The sequence below is a fragment of the Dendrobates tinctorius genome, unplaced genomic scaffold (genome assembly GCF_039654945.1).
Source record: "Dendrobates tinctorius isolate UK_male_01 unplaced genomic scaffold, ASM3965494v1 ptg000115l, whole genome shotgun sequence".
Classification (NCBI taxonomy): Eukaryota; Metazoa; Chordata; class Amphibia; order Anura; family Dendrobatidae; genus Dendrobates; species Dendrobates tinctorius.
In genome coordinates, this window is record NW_027361783.1 from 40948 (window position 1) to 67462 (window position 26515).

Consider the following 26515-nt stretch of genomic DNA (forward strand, 5'->3'; position numbering starts at 1 on the left):
ACGCATCATGGTAAAAAAAAGCAGCATGCTCATTAATTTTGTGGAAAAATCCGCATTTCTAACTATGTTCTGAGACTGGGGCCGCTCTGGAAAAAAACGCATTAAAAAACGCATGTTTTTTGCGCAAAAAACGCAGAGAAAAAAAAGCGCGTTTTCTGGGAAGGAGTCCGGTTTTCATGCAGAAATTTTCTGCATACGTGTGCACATAGCCTTAATCTGTTTAGAAGCTTTTCTGGGCTCTTTTGTTATCTTTCTAATCTCCTGAGACAACTCTTTCCTTCGCTTCCTCTGGTCCATGTTGAGTGTGATATACACCATGTCACCACACAGCACTGTGAGTATCTGTAGTCCTCTATACAGGCCCACTCACTGATTCCAAGATTGTAGACACCTGTGATGCTAATTAGTGAACACACCTTGATTTAACATGTCCCTTTTGTCACATTATTTTCAGGGGTGCCATCATTTCTGTCCAGGCCTGTTTCATGAGTTGTTTTTTTTTTAAATTCTGTGGAAGCATGGTTGAAAAGTAATGTTGGACTTTCATTTGTTCATTTTCATAGATTTTTTTTTATTTATTATTGCTTTTGTCAGAGTCACTGTCATGCCCGTCATGTCTGTTATGCTGCATGACCCCTGGAGCAGTGTGCATGCGCACCTCATGACTGTTAGGGTACGTGCACATGCTGCGGATTGGGGTGCGGATTTGGTCGCATGGATTTTGTAAAAGCCGCAGGTAAATCTGCAGGTCAAAAGACCTGCGGATTGGCCTGCGGTTCTGCCCTGCGGTTTTTCATCTCCACAATGGAGGAGATGGCAAACCGCAGCGGAATCCGCAGAAAGAATTGACATGTCAATTCTTTCTGCGGTTTCAAAACCGCAGGAAAGCCACGCGGAAAAATCCGCACCGTCTGCACAGTGTTTTTTTTATTCCCATAGGGAATAATGGTACTGTACACCGCAGCAAAAACTGCTGCGGACCCGCAGCGGCCAAATCAGCTGCGGAACCGCAGCAGAATCCACAGCGTGTGCGCACACCCTTATGCTGCATGACCCCTGGAGCAGTGTGCATGCGCACCTCATCTCATGGCTGCCTGCTGTTGCTGGTGTGCACTCGTGCTCTACCTCATGGCTATCCGCCATTGCTTGTGCGCACATGTGCTACCTCTCATGGCTGTGCGCCATCGCTAGTGTGCACGCGTAACTCATGGCTGCATGGCGTTGCTCTATGCGCGCCCGTCTTTCTCTGCCTGCTGTGGTCCCCTCTATGGTCCTGGAGGACCGAATCCAGCTATCCTCTCTATGGTCCTGGAGGACCCTACCAAGTGGTCCTCTCTCTGGTCCTGGAGGACCCGACCATGTGATCTCCATGATCCTGGAGGACTCGACCCGGAAGTCCTCCCCTGGTCCTGACCCGGAAGTTCAGGTGCTTATGCCCTATATCAGACCGCCCCTTCCTATGGTCGGGGCCTGAATATTGTGTTTCTTCCGTGCTAGGCTGTTTGGTCTGCTTGGTTGCTCTCTGTATTCTGTGCTCCTGCACTCTGCCCTGTTGTGCTTCTCTGCACACGCTCTCTGCTTGTACTCTGTCTATTGTCCTGTGCCATGTCTTGTGTTGTCTTTTGTGCCATGTTTTGTCTTTGCTATTCTTAGCCTCGTAGTACTCTCCATGTTCTATGTCTTTGCCCGGCTCTGGGCTCTAGCATACGTTCCGCTCTTCTCTCTTGTACCCGGCTCTGTGCTTCTGCCTACGTTCCGCTTTCTGGTTTTGTACCTTGCCTGTGCTCCTAGCTCGTTTCCTGTCTAGTTCTGTTTTTCATGTGCACTTGCACATTCTCCTTTCGTACCAGGCTTCGCCGTGCCGTCTTGCACGCGTCTTCGTTCTGTACATTTGACTAGCCCTGCCTTGTGGCTGGGTGCCCCTTACACGCGTCTGGTTGTACCCGTGCCCGCCTGTCTGTGCCTCATCTGTACCGCTCTAGTCATGCCCGCCTGCCTGTGCCTCAGCCGTGCTCGCCGGCCAGTGCTCTAGTGGTGTCCGCCTGTCTGTGCCTCAGCCGGTACCGCTTGCTGATGCCCCAGTCATGTCTTCCGTGCTCCCTTGCGCACACTGTTTCTCGCACTGTGCATTTCGTGCTTCTTTAGCACATGTCTTTTTGCTATCTTTGCTCTGTCCTGAAGTTTGTCTCTGAATTTTCCTGAGTACTATGTCCTTTGTCTGTCCCCTGCTCTGGGCTACTTCCTATGTTCCGCTCTCTGTCTTGAACCCTGCCCCTGGCGTGCCCCTCTGCACGCGCAGGACCATACCTAGTACCCTGCCCCTGGCGTGCCCCTCTGCACGCGCCGGCCCATGTCTAGTGAACCCTGACCCTGGCGTGCCCTCTGCATGCGTAGGACCTTGTCCTGAACCTCAAAGCCTGACGTGTTCTCTAGCACGTGTGGGACCAGCTGTGAACCTTGTACCCTGGCGTTCCTCCTAGCACGGCCAGGACCATTCTTTGTACCGTGACCCTGGCGTGCCTCTAGCACGTGCAGGACCTTGAATCTCGAATCCAGGCGGCTTCTCTAGTGCGCGCAGGACCTTGAACCCTGGCGTGTCCCCTAAACACACACCATGTCTAGTGACTTGAACCTTGGCGTGTACCCTAATCACGCACCATGACTGGTATCTTGATCCTGGTGTTTCCTAGCACGCACCCTGCCCTGGACCTTGGCGTGTCTCCTAACACGCACCATGTCTTGAACTCTGGCGTGCCTCCTTGCCTGAACCCTGGCTTGCCTGCCGGATGCCCGGAGCCTGCCGATCGCTGCCAGAGTTCCAGAGCCTGATGACTGCAGCCTGATGTCCGGAGCTGATGTCAGCAGCCTGATGTCCAGAGCCTGTCGATCGTTGCCAGATGTTCGGAGTCCTATGCCATCTAGCCCTTGCCGGAACCCTGGCCTGCCACCTAGCACGTATCATGCCTTGGACCTTGGCGTGCCCTCGTACGCACCTTGCTGTGTATCACTTTGTCCTCGTAATTATGTCTTGTACCTGATGTTACTCTGAGATCACACTTTGTCTTGTCTTGTATCCTGCACGTTCCCTATTGCCAGACACTCACACTAGTGTCTTCCTTGAGCCGGCCGTCTGGTTCCAACAGTCATGGTGACTCACCCCCTTGGTCTTGCCCCTGACACTCCCTGAATAGGGGATGGTTCCTCACAAGGTCAGCTCGCCCTAGGTGGGTGGGTGCCACGACCCAGAGGGTCCACTCATAAAAAAAAAAAAAAAAAAAAAACTCAGCAGAAGCTGACTCCGTCAGAGTCACATTATTTCTGTGACCATTGTATGTTTTTCTGTCATTAAACGAAGGGTACCAACAATTTTGACCACGTCTAAGTGTGGTCAAAGTTCATTGAATACACTTCAGCAAGAAGATGGGCGATCATTTAAAGGGAACCTGTCATGTGCAAAAAGTTATTAACCTGCACATACGGTATGTTAATCTGCAGGTCAAAAGTGTTCAGAATTTGATCGGCGCTGGCGCTCAGAGCCCTGTTACCTGGAGGAAATGAATTTTAGTCCCTCTGACAGCGTTTGGCGTTCAATCATAGGAATGACGCTGGCACAGCTTGTCACTGCTATGTATATAGAGCATGGCAGCTGTAACTGCGCCCCCATCACTGACTGACAGCTGGACCTAATGCTGAGCCTACTGTTAGTGTGAGGGGTGCGATTACTGCCGCCACTCTGTATGCACAGAGCCGTGCCTGAAATCGCTTTGGTGCCGCTCTTATGACTGAATGCCGAACACTGCTGGCAATAAAGTTCATGTTCTTCCGGCTGCAAGTCTCTAAGTGTATGCGCTGGGCAGGTTCTGAACACTATAAACCTGCAGATTAACCCCATATTTAAAGAGATTTTCCACTGCTAACTTACCCTTTTTCATATGTCATAGGACTCTGTCTAATAACCAGTTTTCTAATCTACAGTAACCCTGTTGGCACCCTTGAAATTGTTCCAGACAATGAAGTATTTCTCCCAGAAAATGATTGCAATTACACCTGTTTTGTTATACATATGTTTCTTTGTTTATTGGAAGGGAAAAAGGCAACACACAACTCCAAAAAATGGACCTGTAAAATTTGTACCCTCAACTTAATATTTGGTTGCACACCCTTTTAGAATATACAGCTGCAATCAGTCGCTTCCTATTTTTTGGACCATTCCTCTTTTGCAAACAGCCCCAGGTCTCTGATATTTGAAAGGTGTCTTCTCCTAACAGCAATTTTAAGATCTCTCCACAGGTGTTTTATGGGATTTATATCTGGACTCATTGCTGGCAGCTTTAAAACTCTCCATACAGGCAAGACTTGATTAGCATATCTATTACCTGTATGCACATACTAATAGCTTAAAATTGTCCCAGGGGGTGACAGATTCCCTTTAAATGAAAGGGGGGTGTCCATATACACTCCTTAACCCCTTTCTGACATCAGACGTACTATGCCGTCCATGAGACCCAGGCCCCTATGCCCATGGACGGGATAATACGTCTAGCGCGATCAGCGGCGTCCACGTGTCAGCTGATTATCATAGCTGACACCCAGCACTGTCGGGCGGGCACGGACCGCTCCCGACACGTTAACCCCTTGCACCCCGCGATCAAACACGATCGCGGTGTACCGGGGTTTAAAGGGAAGCATCGGCAGGGAGGGAACTCCCTCCGTGCTTACCTGAGCCCCCCACAGCAGTGCAATGTGCAGCGCTACTGCGGGGGGCTCTTTCCCTGCAGGTCCCTGGATCCAAGATGGCGATGGGGGCCTGCAGGGAGCTGGCTTCCTCAGTGCCTGCAAAGCGCAGGCAAGGAGGAAACCTGCACACTGCCTGTGGCAGATTGCTAATCTGTCACAGTGATCTGTGATGTGACAGATCAGCGATCTGTCACAGGACAGTGATGTCCCCCCTGGGACAACCTAATAAAGTTTAAAAAAAAAAAAAAAAAAAAAAAAAGTGTAAAAATAATTTTTTAAAAATCGCTAAAATAAAAAAAATAAATTACCTAATTCATTTTTTGGAAATAAAAAAACAAAAAAAAACAAAAGTACACTTTTGGTATCGCCGCGTCCGTAACGACCTGCCCTATAAAACTGTCCCATTAGTTAACCCCTTTAGCGAACCCCTTAAAAAATAAAAATGAAGCAAAAAATGATTTATTATCATACCGCCGAACAAAAAGTGCAATATAAAGACGCATATAAATATCCATGGTACCGCTGAAAACGTCATCTTGTCGCGCAAAAAACGAGCCGCCACACAGCATCATCAGAGAAAAAAAAAAGTTATAGCTCGCAGAATAAAGCGATGCAAAAATAATTATTTTTTATATAAAATTGTTTTTATTGCATAAAAGCGCCAAAGCATAAAAAAATGACATAAATGAGGTATCGCTGTAACCGTACTGACCCGAAGAATAAAACCGCTTTATCAATTTTACCGCACGCGGAACGGTGTAAACGCACCCCCCAAAAGAAATTCATGAAATTCTGATTTTTGTTCCAAAAATCGGAATAAAACGCGATCAAAAAATGTCACGTGCACGAACATGATACCAATAAAAACGTCAACTCGTCCCGCAAAAAATAAGACCTCACATGACTCAGTGGGTCAAAATACGGAAAAATTATAGCTCTCAATATGTGGTGATGCAAAAACTATTTTTACAATAAAAAACGTCTTTTAGCGTGTGACAGCTGCCAAAAATAAAAACCGCCATAAATAGTAAATCAAACCCCCCGTTATCACCCCCTTAGTTAGGGAAAAATAATAAAATTAAAAGAAAATGTATTTATTTCCATTTTCCCATTAGGGCTAGGGTTAAGGCTAGGGTTAGGGCTGAGATTAGGGTTAGGGGTGAGTTGGGGTTAGGGTTCGAGTTAGAATTGGGGGGTTTTCACTGTTTGGGCACATCAGGTGCTCTCCAAACACAACATGGCGTCTGATCTTAATTCCAGCCAATTCTGCGTTGAAAAAGTCAAATGGTGCTCCTTCCCTTCCAAGCTCTGCCATGTGCCCAAACAGTGTTTTACCCCCACATATGGGGTATCAGCCTACTCAGGACAAATTGCAAAACAACTTTTGGGGTCCTATTTCTCCTGTTGCCCTTAGGAAAATAAAAAATTGGGGGCAAAAATATCAATTTTAACCCTTATAACTTCCTAACAATAAAAAATTTTGGTTCCAAAATTGTGCTGATGTAAAGAAAACCTGTGGGACATGTTACTTATTAAGTTTTTTGTGTGCCGTATCTCTGTGATTTAAGGGCATAAAAATTCAAAGTTGGAAAATTGTGACATTTTCAAAATTTTTGCTAAATTTCCGTTTTTTTCACAAATAAACGTAAGTTATATGAATGAAAATTTTACCACTAACATGAAGTACAATATGTCACGAGAAAACAATGTCAGAATCACCGGGATCCATGGATGCGTTTCAGAGTTATTACCTCATAAAGGGACAGTGGTGAGAATTGTTAAAATTGGCCCGGTCATGAACGTGCAAACCACCCTTGGGGGTGAAGGGGTTAAAGTGGTTGATCCCATTGACAGATTAAGTTAGTCGTTAACAGACTGAGAATCCTGTAACCATACTTTGAATTTAGTTTGAAAAATAATATAGTAAAGCATATAAACTGTAATTTATTTTTTTCTGCACTTACGGATTGAGCCCTTGTCCATTAACATAAAACAAATGACATAGATATTTGCTTTAAAATGAACAATGGGGGTAAACACATGTAATTGTCCATTTTGACTTGTCTTATTACTGAGAAAAGGGAATGTTGCATATAGAACCAGCTTAACATATTAGAACATGAATGTATTCTACCAGAGGTATCATGGGGGCAAATAAGAAAAAAGGAAATTTAACAAGTGCGCTGTTCACCCATTCAGGCAGTGTTTTTATTTATTCTCGCGTTTTGGGACGTTTCTAGTTTAAAGTGAAAAAACAGTGGAAGGCGCAACAGTTTATGTTCGTTACTGACAAATCGGCGTTTAAATTGCTACGCAAATGAGACTTTAGTGCTATTAAAAGATCTGAAACCTCTGTCATTCCACCTCTACTTAAATCCCAGCACCGCCTCTTCCTGTTTTACTGCTTTAAATATGTTCAGTAGGGTTGGCACCTTCGGCATTCCCAGACATTCTCATGCTGCAAAATATTGCTGCCACAAGCAATTTCCGAAAATTGTCCTTTTGGTACATGAAAGGGACAACCTCCTGCCTGGATTTAAGACCCTGACATACCCTGTACTGCGGATACTGTGCCCTCCTGTACTCTTGTAACCTATTGCAGGTCATGTCTGTTAATAGTGAAGTCCTCCCTCGTACTGCCAACAGTTGGAATGCTAAGAGCAGAGTTAGACTTCACCATATCTACCATTGCTTCTATATGTGTACGCTCCATATCTTCAATTGAAAGGGTTAACATGTAGACTTTGTGCTTTCTTGTGGAAAAGGAGTGTCTAGAGCAAGTAAACATTCCTGCTATACAGGCCCCAGGACAACTGGTCTTCATTCCTATCTGAGCTAACCTGCTTTGCTGGAGCCTCATCACTCTATTTTTTGCCTTAAAGTTCTTGAGCTACAGGGCTGCATCTGGTTGTTGGTAGCCGCAGTTTCTTCAGCAGCGCCATCTTGGTCGGGGCAGGGAGGGGGGAGCGGTCCTCTGCTGCTGTCCCTCAGTTTCACTTTCCTGTAAGCACAATGAACGGGAGGCTGACACTCCAAGATGGCACAGGAGAGCAGTTCAGATGTCTGAGGTATGTTAGTTATTCTTGGCAGATCCCTATCAGGAGAGCAGGGACACATGTGTTCCATGCAGTCAGGCCATGCACCCTATTGATTGTTTTTTAGTGACGCGACTTTACACGATTTTTTGCGATGGGGGACAAATGTAAACCTTTTACGTACAGTAAATTGCAAGAGACATGAGTCACATTTTTTCATTTTAAAATGTACTTTTAGGTCTATATTCCCAAGTATTTCTCTCTGAAAACCTTCTGAGTCTAAGTAGATGGCACAAGTACTAAAAGTGGCTATACGGATAGTAATAGTGTAACCTGACAAGCTCTCATGGCATGAAAAATTGCTTTACTGAATGAGCACTAGAATTGTAGCCTTGAGTCACGTTCAGTATTGGGTCAATATTTGACATCCTTATTTGTGAGCCAAAACCTGGAATAGGTGAAAAATGCAGAACTTGTACATGTATTTTTATCACACTTTTCCTCAGATTGATCCACTTTTGGTTTTGGTTTACAAATACTGAAGTGAGATACTGAACGTGGCCTAATCCTTACTTCGCTGTTGCAATCCTTCTGAAAATGGCAAATGACTATTGTGTAGATGGTCTAAAAATATTGCAGAGATTATCCAGTATGGGGAACGTGACCTTTGTATGTTCAGATGACTCCAAATGCTACTAAAATATTACATTTTTCAGAATTAAAATGGCACCAAATGTATAAAATAAAATGCTGTCAGGGTAATATACGATGGGTATACCTCAATTTTTATAGCATCCACAGGGGCCGGCACATAGAAAACTGATACAAAAAAAGACAACAAGCGCAGTAACAAAGTCCTAGTCAACCCTTCCTAGTCAGAGTTTGGTACGTTAATAGCAACGATATGGTGTCTAATGCGCAACCTGGACTGACCCCAAAAATGCCCAGTTGCATGAACTAACTATATTCACACATGAGAGCAAACTAATGGGCCACCAATAAGTTACTAGTGGACTTAAAAGAGGAGAATTTATTGGTTGTCCACTGTCTCTCATTTAAAGAGATTGTCCACTACTTTTTTGTGGGTGACCTTTTGTTTAGGATTTGCCCTCAATAGCTGATCGGTCGGGGATCCGTCACCTCCGTCTATCAGCCGTTCTCAGTGTCGACGGAAGCCACCGGCCAACACTGCTCCTTTGCGGAGCTGCTCCGTCTGTTGCTAGTGGCGGCAGCAGGATATTACAAATCCGCTTCCTATTCAAATCAGTAGAAGGCAGATGTAGAGTACCCAGCCCCTGCCACTATCAGAAGACTGAACAGCTCCACAATTGAGCAGTTCTGGCTGCAGACACAGAGAACAGCTGATCGGCTGGGTGTCGGACCCTGGCTGATCAGACATTGATGATGTATCCTAAGGAAAGCGAATAGCTTCGGATAACTCCTCTGAATAGCTATAGCGCTTACCAAATAGCAGCATTGGGAAGCCGGATACTTTGCTCCCAATGATCAGCTGTTCGTTGCCGCAGCTGCATGTGTTGTGGCTGTGTGAGAGGAGAGCCTGTTTGTTGAGGAGCGGTCCAGGTATCCGGGGTCCTGATGCAGCTTTTTGGTAAGCGCTATAGCTATTCGGATGACTAGTTAACTGATGCTATTTGCTCATCCCTATTTGTCAATTAAAAAGTAGTAGACCACCTATTTAAAGAGGTTGTCCAGGTTTAGCACAAAGGTCTTGTGAATCTTCACAGTGCACTCTGTTCGTATTCACTGGTGCATATCGCATACTTGCAGTCACGTCACTGCCCACTCCCAACACATTTGCCCTAAAGGATTTGTGGTTCTTTGGTTGAATATACAGAAACAAGCATCTGATTCAGACTTGGACAAACCATGGGCCCCATCCTTGCCTTTTGGCTATTTCCCTCAGTGTACCAGGACAGCCAGAGGGCAGGAAGTAGTGGTGTTCCGCCCTCAGTTGGGGCAGCCTGGTGCTGAACGGCCCTGCAATCCCCCTCGGCCAGTATTTTAATTTCAAAACAATGTTGGAGTAAGGAGCCATCAGTTCCTGTCAGTTGGAGTTCGGGGTGATGAGGTCACTAGATAATGCTTGTTTCACGGAGCCTCAGTCCACACTCTACACAAGTCTGTGCATCGGTGAAACAACCACTGTTGGTCACTACATGTTTGGGGGGGACCATGGGAGCAGCATATTGTATATCTGGCTGTGGGGGATCTTACTGTGTAAGGATCCTGTGGAGACATCGTACTGTGTGGGGTTGAACTGTGCTGTCGGGACATCTTATAGTGAGGTGCTACATACTTTGTGGGGGATATCCACCAGAAAGAGAAGCGATCAAAAAAAGTCCAAGAGACTCAGTATTGGAAAAGATAATATGAACACTTTATTGAAATGTGAACAGGGACAGGGAAAAGGGGGAAATTGAGTCAAGATTGACCATAGCAGCACAAAGGCAAACACCTGGGGCATACATGGGATAGAGGGACTACAGAGGGATAAGGCATAACTAAAGCATTGTTGCAATATAGTATTAGATGATACATTGCGCCAATCCCAAATAGTAAAAATTGCCCAAACAGGTTATATTGATATAAACATTATCATTGTATACAAATAGACAATGGTAAAACTTTACCTGTGAGGACAGCAAGTAGAGGTCCACCCATGTACGTACCCCCCCACTTTGTGGGGGAGACAGTACTTGGAGCTGTGTGTGGAGTGAAAGGGAGATTGTACTGTGGGGTGGCATGCTGTGTGGGGAGTAAAACGGAAATTGTACTGTGGGGCAGCATGCTGTGTGGGGAGTGAGAGGGAGATTGTACTGTGGGGCAGCATGCTGTGTGGAGTGAGGGAGACTGTACTGTAGGGCATGCTGTTCGTGGAGTGAGAGAGATTGTACTGTGGGGAGTGAGAGGGAGACTGTACTGTGGGGTGGCATGTTGCGTGGTGATGGAGATTGTTCTGTGGGGTGATATGGTGTGTAGGGAGTGATAGGGAGACTGTACTGTGGGGCAGCATGATGTGTAGGGAGTGATAGGGAGACTGTACTGTGGGGCAGCATGATGTGTAGGGAGTGATAGGGAGACTACTGTGGGGCAGCATGATTTGTACGGAGTGATAGGGAGACTACTGTGGGGCGGCATGCTGTGTAGGGAGTGAGAGGGAGACTGTACTGTGGGTCGGCATGCTGTGTGGGGAGTGAGAGAGAGACTGTATTGTGGGGCGGCATGCTGTGGGTGGAGGGAGGGAGACTGTACTGTGGGGCGGCATGTTATGGGTGGAGGCAGGGAGACTACTGTGTAGCGGCTGTGACAAAAGCTGTGTTGAGTGACTGTAGCGCTGCCCTCTTATGATGATCTGTTACGGGGTGGAAAAGGACACCGTGTAAATAACGGTAGCCCTCTGACGATCCATTAGAGAATCCCCAGTGCATGCCGAGAGACTCATACATTTCATCGCAAGAAAGAAAGTAAAGAGTAGAGCGGGAATGGCAGGAACTCTAAGTATATAACAAAAGCTGTTAATAAATTAGACACAAAGTATGAAATTCACTTAGTTTCAGGTAACCCCTTTAACCATTTTTGTGACTTTTTAGATTAAGAAGTTGCATGGTTTTTAAAATGTGAAAATTGCTTAAATTCTGATATTCATAAAAACACCCCTTTTGGAGGCTGGAATACATTTGTGCCAAATTTTAATAACTTTTTGAAAAGTCACAAATGATGAATCTGGAAAAAGCCTCTCGAATCTCTAAACTATGCCCACAGTATCAAACTGAAGTTAAAACAAGGCAAACACGTATAAAATAGACTTGGGAAAAAAGCGTTAATGGAAACATTAATTTGAAAAGACAAAAAAAGCACAAATCCAAAATGCAATCTAAAACAGGCTCCAGTATAATAATGCATATTCAAAGTTAAAAAAAATAAACAGCATCATTGCAGTAAATCTGCTCTCTCATTCTGTTTTTCCATCATTTGAGGGATATAATGACCTTCAGATAAATGTGTGCTGTTTTCGAGTACTAAACCTAGGATAGAAACAAAATGAGCATATACCCTAAAGTAAGTAAATATAGTACATGTAAATAACATAGGGTACTTAGTTGACTTTTTTTTTTTTAAGAGTCTAAAAGCCATCCCACCGCAACAAGGAGGTGTGCCCAATCGGGATGACCCGAACTCTTAAAATAGACAGGGCCAGAGCAAAACCTAGACCCTCCCGTGGAAAGCTCAAAACGACAAGCCTAAAAAGGGGTAGCTCCTGTATGTACAAAAAACTTAAAGCAAACTAAAGAAATGAGCCCGAATGTCTGTTGGCATAAATGCAGTGTGTAGGTGCACATCCACACTGCGGCCTTTAGCAGGCAGAATTTAGAATAGAAACAAAGTGAAAATAACATGGGATACTCTGACCCATACGTTGATGACCTGAAATGTTTGATTGAATGCATTGGTTTGGTGTCCTACATCCAAGTGTAAGAGCACATTGTAGTACAGTATGGATCTGTTCTACCTAGCACATGTGGATGTTACAGCAGTTGTTCTTGTGCTTGCAGCTGTTACAGAGAAATTGTCCATTCATGAGTGTTGGCGTTTATACGTTGGCACACTGTCTGTACATGCTTGAATGATGACTAGTGAATGTTAAAAATATATTGTGTGTCCATCTGATGATTTAAGTGGAATTTCATGTTAGTACACTAATGATTCCTTACTCCTTAGTTACCTCTCACTAATGGTTTTCACACATTTTAGGTTGAAGCCTCCTACCCTCCAGTGAAGAAGCTTGTGACCCCAAAATCCATTTCCATCTCTACCAATGCATCGTTATACATCAAACCTTCACTAACGTCATCCTCTGTAGCAAATGCAAGCAGTCGCCGAACTCAAGGGAGTGACAAGCACAAAGTAAGTGTTTCCAAGTCGATGAATGCGGGCAGCCAGAACTGTCTTGAGGTCTGCTTGTTTTACCAAATCTCTTTGCTAATATAATTTTTCACAGGCGGGGAAAAGAAAAATTCTTGTGAAAGTGTCGTCCTATTTCACGTTTTATCTCTTATTGATAAAGCACCACAAGTTTTCTTATAAAGCTTTTACTAGTGTACAATGAGGTTACACAAGATTTTTCTGCTTTTGCATTTCAGGTTCTCATTTTTCTGATTGTTTGCTGTCAGTGAGTGGTAGCGTTCTTGTGTACATGCAAAAGTCAGAGCATGGCAGCAGCTTCTCACAGCTGAAATACAATTGACAGCCTCTCAGCTGCGTAATTCAATGGGTTTATCAGCCTCTAGATTAAAAGGGGTTGTCCTCTTTCAGCAAAGTTATTCCTGTGAGCTCAGTTAATAGTGTGTGAAAAAAAAAAAAAAATTCTGTGCTTAACTTGCCTTTTCAGGGTCCAGCGCTGAGTCTCCGCTGCTGCTGCCAGTGTTTTATTATCTGCTGCACTGGCGTCATATTGTCAACGCTCCAGACAACTAAGCTCCGCAGCTCTGCTAATGTATATTGAACGTGCCGCTGAGGTCATTGGCTGTCAATGTGACATCCGTGCTGCAGACAACAGTGGATTCTCTGTGTTGGGCCCGAAGAGGGCAAGTAAAACCTATTATTAAAATGTATTTACTACTCTTTTAAAACCACAAATGGATCTATATAGGATAGCTTTTCTGAAAGGGTACAATCCCTATAACTGGAATGTTATATGCAGCAAACTGGAATGTTATATGCAGCAAACTGGAGATCTTACATGACATCACTCCATTTCAGAGATATTAACATTTCACATTTTTCTTATGGAGAGCAGTATGTGAAATCTCTGCTTGCAGTCCAAGTGGTCATTTCTTTAGAGTCTTTTCTGAGGGTTTGCATGTTCACCTCTCCCTGACCCTGCCAATCACATCTTAACAGCTTATCTTTGTTTCAGATGCTGCCTAGCTCTGAATGGCAGTGTCTGATAAAAGGAGGAGGAGCGGGGAATTGAGAGAAGACTCTGAAGAAGCGCCCAGTTGGGCTAAAAGCAGAGATTTCATATATTGTGCTACAAAAGCAATAAATGTAAATACTTCCTCAATGGAGTAATGCAGCATGACACAGAAAAGAGCGGCAGATTCATAGAAGCGCATTGACTTTTGCAACATACGGTATTTGGCTCAAATTTTTGATCAAGTGCCAGGTCCACTTTAAAGTGATTTTATTTTTGACAGTTTTCTTGTGACTTAACTTGTCGTTAACCCCATTAGTGACAGAGCCAATTTGGTACTTAATGACAAGCCAATTTTTACATTTCTGACCACTGTTCCTTTATGCGGTAATAACTCTGGAACGCTTTAACGGATCCGGCTGATTCTAAGAATTTTTTTTAACAACATATAATAATAAATTTTATTTCTATAGCGCCCACATATTCCGCAGCACTTTACATTTCAGAGGGGACTTGTACAGACGATAGACATTACATCATAATAATCACATAGCTCATAACAGATACCAAGAGGAATGAGGGCCCTGCTCGCAAGCTTACAATCTGAGGGGGAAAAAGGGGAGACACGAAAGGTGGGTGGTAACAAGTGCCCTGATTGTTTGGACCAGCCATAATGTTAAGTGTGTAACAGTACGGACACAGAGGGCTCATATTGTATTTCATGTTAGTCGTAAAATTTCTTCCATGTGACTTCAGTTTATTTATGAAAAAAATGGAAATATGGCAAGATTTTAACATTTTGCAATTTTCAAACTTTAAATTTTTATGCCCTTAAATCAGAGAGCTATGTCACAAAAAATACTTAATAAATAACATTGCCCACATGTCTAACTTGCATCAGCAACATTTTGTAAACAATTTTCTTTATCGCTTCATTGGGGGACACAGGTTACCATGGGTGTAAGAACAAAACCGTTGGCACAACCCTGAGAATTGTGGGTGGTGCCCAAGTAGGATCCCAATCCGTGAACTAAATATATATAAACTTGGCACACACCAAAGGTTTCTGATGCAGAAAGGTGATTTTTAATTATACAACAGTACATACATACACAGACGTTTCGGTCTAGGACCTTCATCAGTGTACTGTGAAATATAAATGAAAATAATACAATTAAAAAAGAAAGTATATACAACAATATATGGGTTTTCTAGGTAAATACTTTTGAAAAAATGCTGAGACATCGGTCACATTATCGCACATAATATATATTGGCAGAGAGTAATAAATAATCATGAAGAACAAGATCAACGTAGAAAAGAACACACATACCGATATATTGTACTGTGAGATTCTTAGTGACTGGGCTTTGTGAGATAGACCTGGGAGAGGATAAAGGTGCTATAATAGCCAATATAACTTAGTAAGTGATGAGATGGTTTGTGTTACCTAAGTTACATACCAATCCTGTGAGGAGGCACATGAAGCCGTCCCACTGCTGAAGGTAAAGAATAGTACTATAGTAATACTGCAGTGACGTGACATGAAGTCACAAAATCTGTCTATAAGATGCATAGAACTCTTACCGTGGTGATTTGTGGAGTGTGGACGCAGTATCCACCGCGAATCCCAAGTGCTGCAAAGTGTGAGAGTGGCAGGGTTATATAACCCTGTGAATTATGAGCACCGGTTGGGGGCGCGCCACCGGAAGTCAGTGGGCGTGTATTAGACACGTCACCATAAGCTCCGGACACCGAGAGAGACATGGAGGGGGCGTGTCAGCAGGGAGCACTGGGAGTGTACTACTGCCTGTCAGGCAGTTTACCATGGGTGTATACTGCTGTCACTAGGAGGCTGGCACTAGGCAAAACAAGGAAATGGCTTCTCCCTAGTAGTATACACCCACTGACAGGAACCAAGTACCTAAGTTTAAGCTTAGTGTCTGTAGGAGGTGGACCTGGATCTAACCCCAGATCCGCATTTTTCTTTTTAAGGTCATCTGTTGTGTTTTATTAATCTTTTCCCTTTGTCTTTCAGGTTCTTCATCTTCAGGGTAACAGGGTGTAAACGCTCACCCTGCTTTCCCATACTTATGCGACTGAGAGAGCAGTGTGGTGTCACCCACATTGCCCACTATTGGACCCGCAGGCAGGACCTAATCCTCTGTCACCCATAGGGGTGCTTCAGTGTGGTTCCCGGTGGACGGTCCTTTGCTTTTTTCCCCTCCTCACCCTTCTTACAGAGGGCTGGGAGGAAGACGGTAGTCACCAGCGGTGGCCTCCCCCCTTCTTGTAAGGGGTTGATGCCGTCTTCTGCACCGTCTGGAGACTGTGCGGGAAGGAGGATTTACTATTCCAGTGACCCCCATCCACCCGGGGGCTCCTGATGACATCCTCATCTGCGAAGTGGAGCAGGGCTCACCTTACATGTATGTATGATTCTCTCCCCGTAGCACGTCAGGTCCGGGTAGCAGGGTGGCTTTAAGGCTTTAATTCATAAGGCCCCGCTTTGCGACGGCCATAGCGTCACTCAGGACACATTTTATCCTTGTAATCCTGCATAGCGGTGGTCATTTTCCACTGGTCGACCTCTTACTCAGTGTCCCACTCTCCCCTTACCTTCTGGCCACACCTCCTGCTGCCACACCCTGGCCACTCACCACTGTTATTTTGAATAGAAGAGCTTGCCTTGCTGGCAAACTTGGCCACGCCCCCCGCTCCGCAGCGCACCTATTCCCGGCACGCATTTGCTCCTATCACGGAGCATCCTCCCCTGCCGGTACACGCCCCCCAGCGATTCACCAAGCCAATAGAAGGGCTTGCCTTGCTGGAGAACTTGGCAATGCCCTCGCTCCAAAGCGCGCCTCTTTCCGGTGCGCTCTTGCTCCTATCATGGAGCATCCTCTCCTGCCGGTACACACCCCCCGGCAATAGTAGGGGCGCCTTCTTTTCTTGCCGACTGGCTTATCTTCCTGGATGGACACGCCCCCCGGCGTGTCAGCCAATCAGATTGTCAATTTCTTTTTCCTGGCCGATGTTCTTGGTTACACCCACCACTCTGCATCGTGCGGACTGTAACGCTTTTCAACCGTGGCTTCATCAGTTCTTGTGCCTCAGCAGATGTAATTCAGTCTGAGACACTGCTCTCCTGCATAGTTTATGCACCCTCGGAGTTGTACCCGCATTTAGCCGAAGAACACTCGCGGCAGGGGGAGACCGCTATCCTTACAGCATCTACTAACTGTCTCTGGCATCGGGTAGGATCTACCCTCTCCCTCCCCCTATATAGCCCATTCACTACAGTATTTCCACAACCCTGCAGAGATTTTCCTTTGCCTACTGCGGTTCAATACACCTGTGCCCTTTGTATAATAAAGTGCTTCTCAGGCCAGTCTTCCCTTTTCTCTCCGTCCTGCAACCCTCCCACCATGTCTGCCACAGGAACCTCTAATTCCAGGAATAAGTGCACACCCCTCCCTCCGGAGTGGGCTGTTGCCATGTGACTGGACTGGATATGGGTAGGATATATTATCTTTTACTTCTGTTGCCCTTCCCAGCAGACCTATGCCCATGCCCCTGTAAGCCGACTATGATCCTGTACGCCTGTGCCCTCTGCAAAAGAAAGTGGTCTTTAGGTCCGTTTTCCCCGTCCTGCGCAGTACTGTACCATGTCTGCCCCCACTGGAGCACTATAACGCCCGGGATGAGAGCACACCACTCCCTCCGGAGTGGGCTGTTGCCATGTCACTGGTGGTCTCTGACCTAACAGTGTATCACATTCCCTGGTCCTGGATCGTCTTTTACATCTGTCTACCGCCACCAATGACCGAACGCCTCTCTCAATGATTTGTATGCACCTTACCATGACCTTAGGCCTGGGATGAGAGCACACCCCTCCCTCCGGAGTGGCCTGTGGCCATATCAGTCTGTCCCTGACCTTACAAAATGTATCAAAGTCCCTGGTCCTGGAACATCTTTCACATCTGTCTGCCGCCACCAGTCCTCCGAACGCCTCTGACAGTGATTCGTATGCACCTGACCATGACCTTAGAATCATGGAATCATAGAATCGTAGAGTTGGAAGGGACCTCCTGGGCCATCTGGTCCAACCCCCTGCTCAAAGCAGGATTCGCTAAATCATCCCAGTCAGATGTCTGTCCAGCCTCTGTTTGAATACTTCCATTGAAGGAGAACTCACCACTTCTCGTGGCAGCTTGTTCCACTCATTGATCACTCTTAACTGTCAAAAAGTTTTTTCTAATATCTAATCTGTGTCTCCTCCCATTCAGTTTCATCCCATTGCTTCTAGTCTTTCCTTGTGCAAATGAGAATAAAGTTGATCCCTTCTACAATGTGACAGCCCTTTAGATATTTGTAGACAGCTATTAAGTCTCCTCTCAGTCTTTTCTTTTGCAAACTAAACAATCCCAAATCCTGCAACCTTTCCTCATAAGACAGGGTTTGCAGTCCGGTCACCATTCCGGTTGCTCTTTTCTGAACTTGCTCCAGTTTGTTGATGTCTTTTTTAAAATGTGGTGCCCAAAACTGGACACAATATTCCAGATGAGGTCTGACCAAAGAGGAGTAGAGGGAAATAATGACTTCACGTGATCTAGACTGTATGCTTCTGTTAATACATCCTAGAATTGCATTTGCCTTTTTTGCTGCTGCATCACACTGTTGACTCATAATCAATCTGTGATCTATTACTATACCCAAGTCTATTTCACATGTGCTGTTGCTTAGGCCTATTCCTCCCATTCTGTATATGCTTTTATCATTTTTATTGCCCAGATGTAGTACTTTGCATTTTTCCCTGTTAAAAACCATTCTGTTAGTTGCTGCCCACTTCTCCAGTTTATTTAAATCTTTTTGAATCCTCTCTCTCTCTTCTCTAGTATTAGCTATCCCTCCTAGCTTTGTGTCATCAGCAAATTTAATCAGTTTACCCTCAATTCCTTCATCTAAATCGTTGATAAAGATGTTGAACAATACAGGGCCGAGGACAGAGCCCTGTGGTACCCCACTTGAGACATTCTTCCAACTGGATGTGCAGCCATTTACGACCACTCTTTGGGTCCGATCACTAAGCCAGTTATGAATCCACCAGTTGCCTTGTCCATTCCATACTTAGTCATTTTTTTCAATAAGGATTGTATGAGATACTTTGTCAAATGCTTGCTGAAGTCAAGATATACTATATCTACAGCATTTCCTTGATCCACCCAATCAGTGATTCCGTCATAGAAGGAAATTAAGTTAGTCTGACATGACTTATTAGTTACAAACCCATGCTGACTCTGTTTAATCACTTCATTCTTATCCAGGTACTGACATACATGTTGTTTAATAATTTGTTCAAATATCTTTCCTGGTATAGAAGTCAGACTCACCGGCCTATAGATGCCTGGGTCCACTTTCTTCCCCTTTTTGAAGATAGGAACAACATTTGCTCTTCTCCAGTCTTCTGGGACTTCTCCTGTTCTCCAAGAATTTTCAAAGATTATGGAGAGGGGTTCAAAAATGTCTTCTGCTATCTCCTTCAGTACTCTGGGGTATAATTCATCTGGATCTGGAGACTTGAATTCATTTAGGTTAGCTAAGTGTTTCCTTACTATCTTTCTGTTTATAGATATCCTTGATTCTTCTATTTCCTTAATAGGACAGTGAAGAACAGTTGATGTTACATTTCCTTTCTGAGAGAAAACAGATGCAAAATAGGAATTTAAAAGTTCGGCCTTCTCAACATCCTGTTTTGCCATTTCATCATTTTCATCCTGTAAAAATCCTATAGCATCTTTGACTTTTCTTTTACTTTTGACATATCCCCAAAATCCTTTATTATTGCTTTTGACATCTCTTGCAAGCCTCAATTCATTGTCAGCTTTAGCTAATCTGATTTGTGACCTTCACAAGGACAGATCGGGCACAAACCACAGGAAGCGGGCTCTTTCAAGTTCCCCTTTAAGATGCCCGCCTCTCCCCAGACACCTTCCTCTGAGGCGGCCTTTTGGTCAGATGCGGATTCCCAGTCTGAGTCCAATTCGGACCAGGTGTCAAAGACACAGGTTATGGTCAATAGCCTTATCTTGGCTGTTAGCAGAACCCTGAATCTCAGGGAGAATGCCCCACCTCCTCAGGAACAATACGTTTCCCGCAAGCGTGTAAAATGTCCCTCCCAAACTTTCTCCTATGACAGGGAATTTGAATCTATCGTGGCTAAACTTTCGGAACATTCTGAAAAGCGCTTCCGGGAAAGAAGCAGCTAGACATTCTTTATTCCTTGATCTAGTTGGTAAATGGGCAGAGTCCCCTAAGGTGGATCCGCCGGTTTCTCACCTGTCTTCAAAGACAGTCTTGTCTCTGTCAGATGGTGTGTCTCAGGGACGCTATGGATAGGCAGATTGAGTCTTTGTCCCATCTTTGCCTCCGCCTGGTGGCAAGTTCATGTCTGCCTAGGCAAGAATGTTTTGCCAGGGCATCCTAGCGGCAGCTTCTGTGGATGAGATGGCGGATTTGCCAGTCCAGATTGCCCATGCCGGCAAATGTCCTTTGACTGCCTCTTTGGATGCGGCCTGTTGCTTCGCTGGGGAGAACAGCAACATCATTGCTGTGTGCCGCATACTCTGGTTGAAGGTGTGGATTACAGAAAAAAAAATAAAATTTTCTCTTCCCTCCCAGGAGGACTATTCTTTCGGTCTCGTTTGCTAAGACATCCGTCGTAGGCGCCAGAAGTCCTGCAGGTGGTCTCTTCCCTGCTACACTCAGGGGTGATCGTACCCTTTTCCCGGAACAATCGCTTTTCAGGGTTCTACTCTAATCTTTTCGTAGTCCCGGACAAAGTCTGATCTTTCCGGCTGATTTTAGATTTCAAACGATGAATCCTCAGGTTCGGATCCATCACTTCAAGATGGAGTCCCGCCAAGGCTGCGACCAGAGTCTTCAGTTCGCCTTAGACACTCCGGACCGTCTCATCTAGATCATCAACAGAGAGAAGTTCTTCCTCACCCCAGCCCAGCATCTGATGTTTCTGGGAATGAGGTTTGACATGGCACAAGCCTTGTCATCTTTCCAAAGGTGAAGTTCTTATCCCTCTGCCGAGGAATCTGCACTCTAAGCGACCAGCTTCTCTCTCTCTACAATACAGTATGAAAGTTCTAGGGAAGATAACTACTGCCAAGGAGACCTCTCCCTTTGCCCAGTTTCAGACCCATTCTCTTCATCTGGCCCCCGTGTCTGCTTGGAACAAGAGTACCGCTTCCCTGGACCGGCCCATTCTACCGCCTCTTAACGGGAGCCAGTCCCTGACCTGGCGGACGTTATTAGCGTCAGTCAATCGAAGGAGGTCCTTCCACCCTCTCTGGTGGCAGGTTGTCACTACTGACGCCAGTCTCCTCAGTTAGGAAGCGTTTTTTTTCATCATTCAGCGCAGGGTCGCTGGAATTCCTAAGTAGCCGATCTCCCCTTCAATCTCCTGGAGATCAGGGCAATTTTTTCTTCTTGCCCTTCGCCTCTGACTCCATCCTAACTAGACAGTAGGTCTGTTTAAAATCATCAGTCTTTAATTTCCGCTATTTTCAAATATGCCAGAGAATGGGCTCACGAGACGTCATCCTCCTGGTGTCTCGGATGAACCACAAGGTTCCTTTGTTCGTTGCCAGGTCCCAGGATCCGCTTGTCATAGGATTTAATGCACTGGTGACCCCGTGATCACATTTTCAGTTGACTTGCCTTTTTCCGCCTCTTCCCTTTATTCCGAGAGTCGTGAAAAGGATATAGGCAGAAGGAACTCCCGTAATCCTGGTATTTTCACATGGCCCGAGAAGGGCCTGGTATGCGGAGCTGGTTAACATGCTCACCAATGCCCTCTGGAGGTTTCCAGACCATCCAGATTTTCTTTCACAGGGCTCCCTCTTCCTCCAGAGTTCTCAGTCTGTTTTCAACAGCATGACCGTTGAGGCCACAGTCCTGAGGGTGACTGAACTTTTCAATCAGGTTATTCAGACGATAATTAGGGCAAGAAAACCAGCATCTGCACTTATCTATCACAGATATTGGAAGGCCTTCTTCCAATGGAGTGTGGGTAAAATTTGGTCACTACTCTTAAGGGTCAGGTTTCCGCTCCTCAATCCTTTCTCAACAAGATTTGGCTTCTCGTTCCCAGGTAAAGACTTCCAGGAGTTGCCCACCTGGCACCTCCCTTTCGTCCTCCGATGGATCCTAATCTTGTCCTTGGGTGTGCACTCCAGCATGCTCCCTTTCAGTCCATTCAAGTTTTTCCGTCCTCTCTCTTGTCATAAAAGCGGCCTTCTTAGTTGCCATTACATCCATCAGGAGAGTTTGAGTTAGCGGCTTTGTCCTGCCTTTCCTCGTTCCTGACTCTCCATCAGGACACAGTAGCTCTCCGGCCCGTTCCTTCCTTCTTACGTTGGGTGATTTCTTAAACCCTCCACAAGTTAGATCTGGTCAGAGCTATCCGAGTATATCAAGGACTGCTCCCTTTCGCCTCTCTGATGCCCTATTTGACATCTAAGGCTAGTTTCACATTTGCGTTTGGAGGCCCAGCGGACGCTCGGCGTGAAGCTCTGCCTATGGGCGCATGCCACTGCATGCGGCCTGCGTACCCTATCTTGAGCATTGGGTACGCAGGCCGTGCGCAGGTATGCTTTTGCTGCCTCATGCGTCCTTTTGACGGTCTGGTGAACTCACAAAAATGCAACATGTTGCGTTTGGCGCAGGAGGCACGGCAGGGGGCGGAGCTTCACGCCGAGCATCCGCTGCGCCTCCAAACGCAAATGTGAAACCTGCCTAAGAGGGTCGTCGCCTCCAGGTCCACTATTGCCCGGTTTTGTTTTGTTTGGCAATATTGGAGGCATACTTCATTCAGTACTAACAACTTCCTCCGAGGGTAAAGGCTCACTCCACCCGGGCAGTGGAAACAGCCTGGGCAGTTTGTTGCCAGGCTTCGGCTTAACAGATTGTTAGCTGCGACCTGGTCTTCATTGTTCACTTTCATGACGTTTTATGCCCATGTCTCGTCTGATGCAGACCTGGGAAGGAAGGTGTTTCAGGCGGCAGTTATGCACTGGCCATCCTAGGTTCTTTTCTTTGCATTGTTTTCTGTTTCCCACCCTTGGGGACTGCTTTGGGATGTCCCATGGTAACCGGTGTCCCCGAATGAAGCAATAAAAGAAGGATTTTTGGTACTCACCGTAAAATCTTTCTTGGTGTTTTTATTGGGGGACACAGCACCCTCCTTAACTGTTTGTACCGTTTTTTGGGCCTACGTGCCTTTTGTTGCGGAGTTGGTACATATATTGAGTTTTTTGGTTGCTTCTCCTACTGCTTAAACACTAACTGAGGTACTTGGTTCCTGTCAGTGGGTGTATACTACTGGGGAGGAGCCATTTCATTTTTTTGCCTAGTGTCAGCCTCCTAGCGAAAGCAGCATACACCCATGGTAAACTGTGTCTCCCAATGAAGGCTCCAAGTAAGAGATTTTACGGTGAGTACCAAAAATCCCTTTTTTTTTTTTTTTTCTTTTTTTTTTTTTGTTAGGACGTTATAAGGGTTAGAAGTTGACCAGCGATTTCTAATTTGTACAACAATTTCCAAAACCATATTATTAGGGACCGCATCACATTTGAAGTCACTTTGAGGAGTCTATATGGCAGAAAATACCCCAAAGTGACACCATTCTAAAAACTGCACCCCTCAAGTTGCTCAAAACCACATTCAAGAAGTTTATTACCCTTAACATTCTTCACAGGAACTGAAGCAATGTGCAAGGAAAATAATTAAAATTTAACTTTTTTTCAAACATTTTACTTCAGAACCAGTTTTTATTTTCATAAGTGTAAAAAAAAAAATGAACCACAAAATTTGTTGTGCAATTTTTCTTGAATACGCTGCTACCCCATATGTGGAGAACAAACAGTGTGTTTGAGCACACGGCAGAGCTCGGAATGGAAGGAGCACCCTTCCACTTTCCAGCAGAGTTGGCTGGAATTTAGATCGGACGCAAAGTTGCGTTTGGAGAGCCCCTGATGTGCCTAAACAGTGGAAACCCCCCACAAGTGACACCATTTTGAAAAAAATTTCCACAAAAATGCCCTTTTTGCCCAAATTTTTTTATTTTCCCAAGGGTAACAGGAGAAATTAGACCGCAAAAGTTGTGCAATTTGTCCTGAGTACACCCCATATGTGGGGGTAAACCACTGTTTGGGTGCATGGCAGAGCTCGGAAGGGAAGTAGTGCCGTTTGACTTTTTAATGTCAATATTGTGAGAGTGAACGCCATGTCAAGTTTCAAGATGTGCCTAAACTGCAGAAAAACCCCCCACACACACAACTGATCCCATTTTGAAAACTCACCCCTCAAAGATTTTATCCAGGGGTATATTGAGCAATTTGAACTCACAGGTACGACACCGAATTTGATATCATTAGATCGTCGTATTGAAAAAGTTTAAATTCACAAAAAGCTAGTTTTGGACCTGAATATCTCACTTTTGTCAGATTACACCAAAAAGAGGACTCCACAGTTTGTTACCCACTTTCTTATGAGCGTGGCAATATCCCATATATAGTCAAAAAGTTCAGGCAGGGACTCAGACAGGAAGGGGCACGATGTGACAAATTTAACTTTATTTGAAACTAGCTGAAGAGCCCGGCGCTGCCCGGGCATAGTAACTAACTTTGGTTAGTTATAGCAAATTATAATTATCCTCCATCCCATAGTCCCGTGCCCATGTACCCATCATACATATCCTCCATCCCATAGTCGAGTGCCCATATACCAATCACATCCTCCATCCCATAGTCCCATGCCCATATACCCATGATACATATCCTCCATCCCATAGTCCCGTGACCATATACCCGTCATACATATCCTCCATCCCATAGTCCAGTGCCCATATACCCATCACACATCCTCCATCCCATAGTCCCGTGCCCATATACCCATCATACATATCCTCCATCCCATAGTCCAGTGCCCATATACCCATCACACTTCCTCCATCCCATAGTCAACCATTATGACATCATAATGAGCGGCGGGGCTTGCAACCTATGATGACAGCGTCGCCATGGCAACCATTAAAACATCATAATGAGGGGCGGGGCTTGATACACACACTTTTTCCCCATTATGTAGATGGGGCAAAATTGTTTGGTGAATTGGAACGCGCGGGGTTAAAATTTCGCCTCACAACAGCCTAGGACACTCTCGGGGTCCAGATGTGTGACTGCCAAATTTTGTGGCTGTAGCTGCGACGGTGCGGATGCTAATCCCATACATACATACATACATACATACATACATACATACATACATACATACATACATACTTGAGCTTTATATATTAGATAGTCATATTTGCAGAGCTTGTGTGGTTCAAGGGCAACAGAAATCCCCCATAAATGTCTTTTTTATAAATAGTACCCTCTAGTCTATTTATCTAGGGAGGTAGTGAGTAGTTTGATGCCACCATTTTTTATGCAGTTGATGCAACACAAGTTTGAAAATTTACAAACTTCCCCCGTAGAAATTCCGACTCTGGGGGCCGCTATACACTTATTCCACAGCGCCTTTAAAAAGCTGCGCTGAGGCATAAGTACCCTTAACTGCCGCCGTTAAAAGCGTATTGGCGGTTGATAATGGGTTAAGCCGAATTATAACTGTCTATAGACAACAGTAATGGGCTTAAATGAATTTAACTCTATGGGGGGGCGCTACAACTATTGTCAGCTATTCTGTAAATTATCACAATGTGTAGAAATTGACTAAATATTCGAAGTATATACAGTTGTGGCCAAAAGTATTGACACCCCTGCAATTCTGACAGATAATACTCAGTTTCTTCCTGAAAATGATTGCAAACACAAATTCTTTGGTATTATTATCTTCATTTAATTTGTCTTAAATGAGAAAACACAAAAAGAATTGTCCTAAAGCCAAATTGGATGTAATTCCACACCAAACATAAAAAAGAGGGTGGACAAAAGTATTGGCACTAGAGTTGAGCGACGTTGGTCGGATCGGGTTTCATGAAACAAGATTTGTTTCAGATGAAATTGGTCCGACTGGGGCAAAAAAAGTTGGAGTTTCGTCCGAAACCCGACCCCAATGCAAGTCAATGGGGAATAAAAGTCGGCATTGAGTGGATGACAGTCATCCACTCAATGCCGACTTTTATTCCCCATTGACTTGCATTGGGGTCGGGTTTCGGACGAAACTCCAACTTTTTTTGCCCCAGTCGGACCAGTTTCATCTGAAACAAATTTTGTTTCATGAAACCCGATCCGACCAAAGTCGCTCAACTCTAATTGGCACTGTTCGAAAAATCATGTGATGCTTCTCTAATTTGTGTAATTAACAGCACCTGTAACTTACCTGTGGCACCTAACAGGTGTTGGCCATAATTAAATCACACTTGCAGCCAGTTGACATGGATTAAAGTTGACTAAACCTCTGTCCTGTGTCCTTGTGTGTACAACATTGAGCATGGAGAAAAGAAAGAAGACCAAAGAACTGTCTGAGGACTTGAGAAACCAAATTGTGAGGAAGCATGAGCAATCTCAAGGCTACAAGTCCATCTCCAAAGACCTGAATGTTCCTGTGTCTACCGTGCGCAGTGTCATCAAGAAGTTTAAAGCCCATGGCACTGTGGCTAACCTCCCTAGATGTGGACGGAAAAGAAAAATTGACAAGAGATTTCAATGCAAGATTGTGCGGATGTTGGATAAAGAACCTCGACTAACATCCAAACAAGTTCAAGCTGCCCTGCAGTCCAAGGGTACAA

General features: G+C 45.0%; 1 protein-coding gene across 1 annotated transcript in view; it reads left to right on the plus strand.

Moving 5' to 3' along the window:
- Positions 1 to 26515, plus strand: part of NUP153 (nucleoporin 153) — a gene marked incomplete at its 5' end in the record, with an annotated part of 122124 nt that overhangs the window by 40940 nt on the left and 54669 nt on the right. The window contains one exon of the mRNA XM_073590052.1: positions 12546 to 12698. Within this exon, the coding sequence (XP_073446153.1) occupies positions 12546 to 12698 (153 nt within the window). The remainder of the gene's footprint in view (positions 1 to 12545; positions 12699 to 26515) is intronic.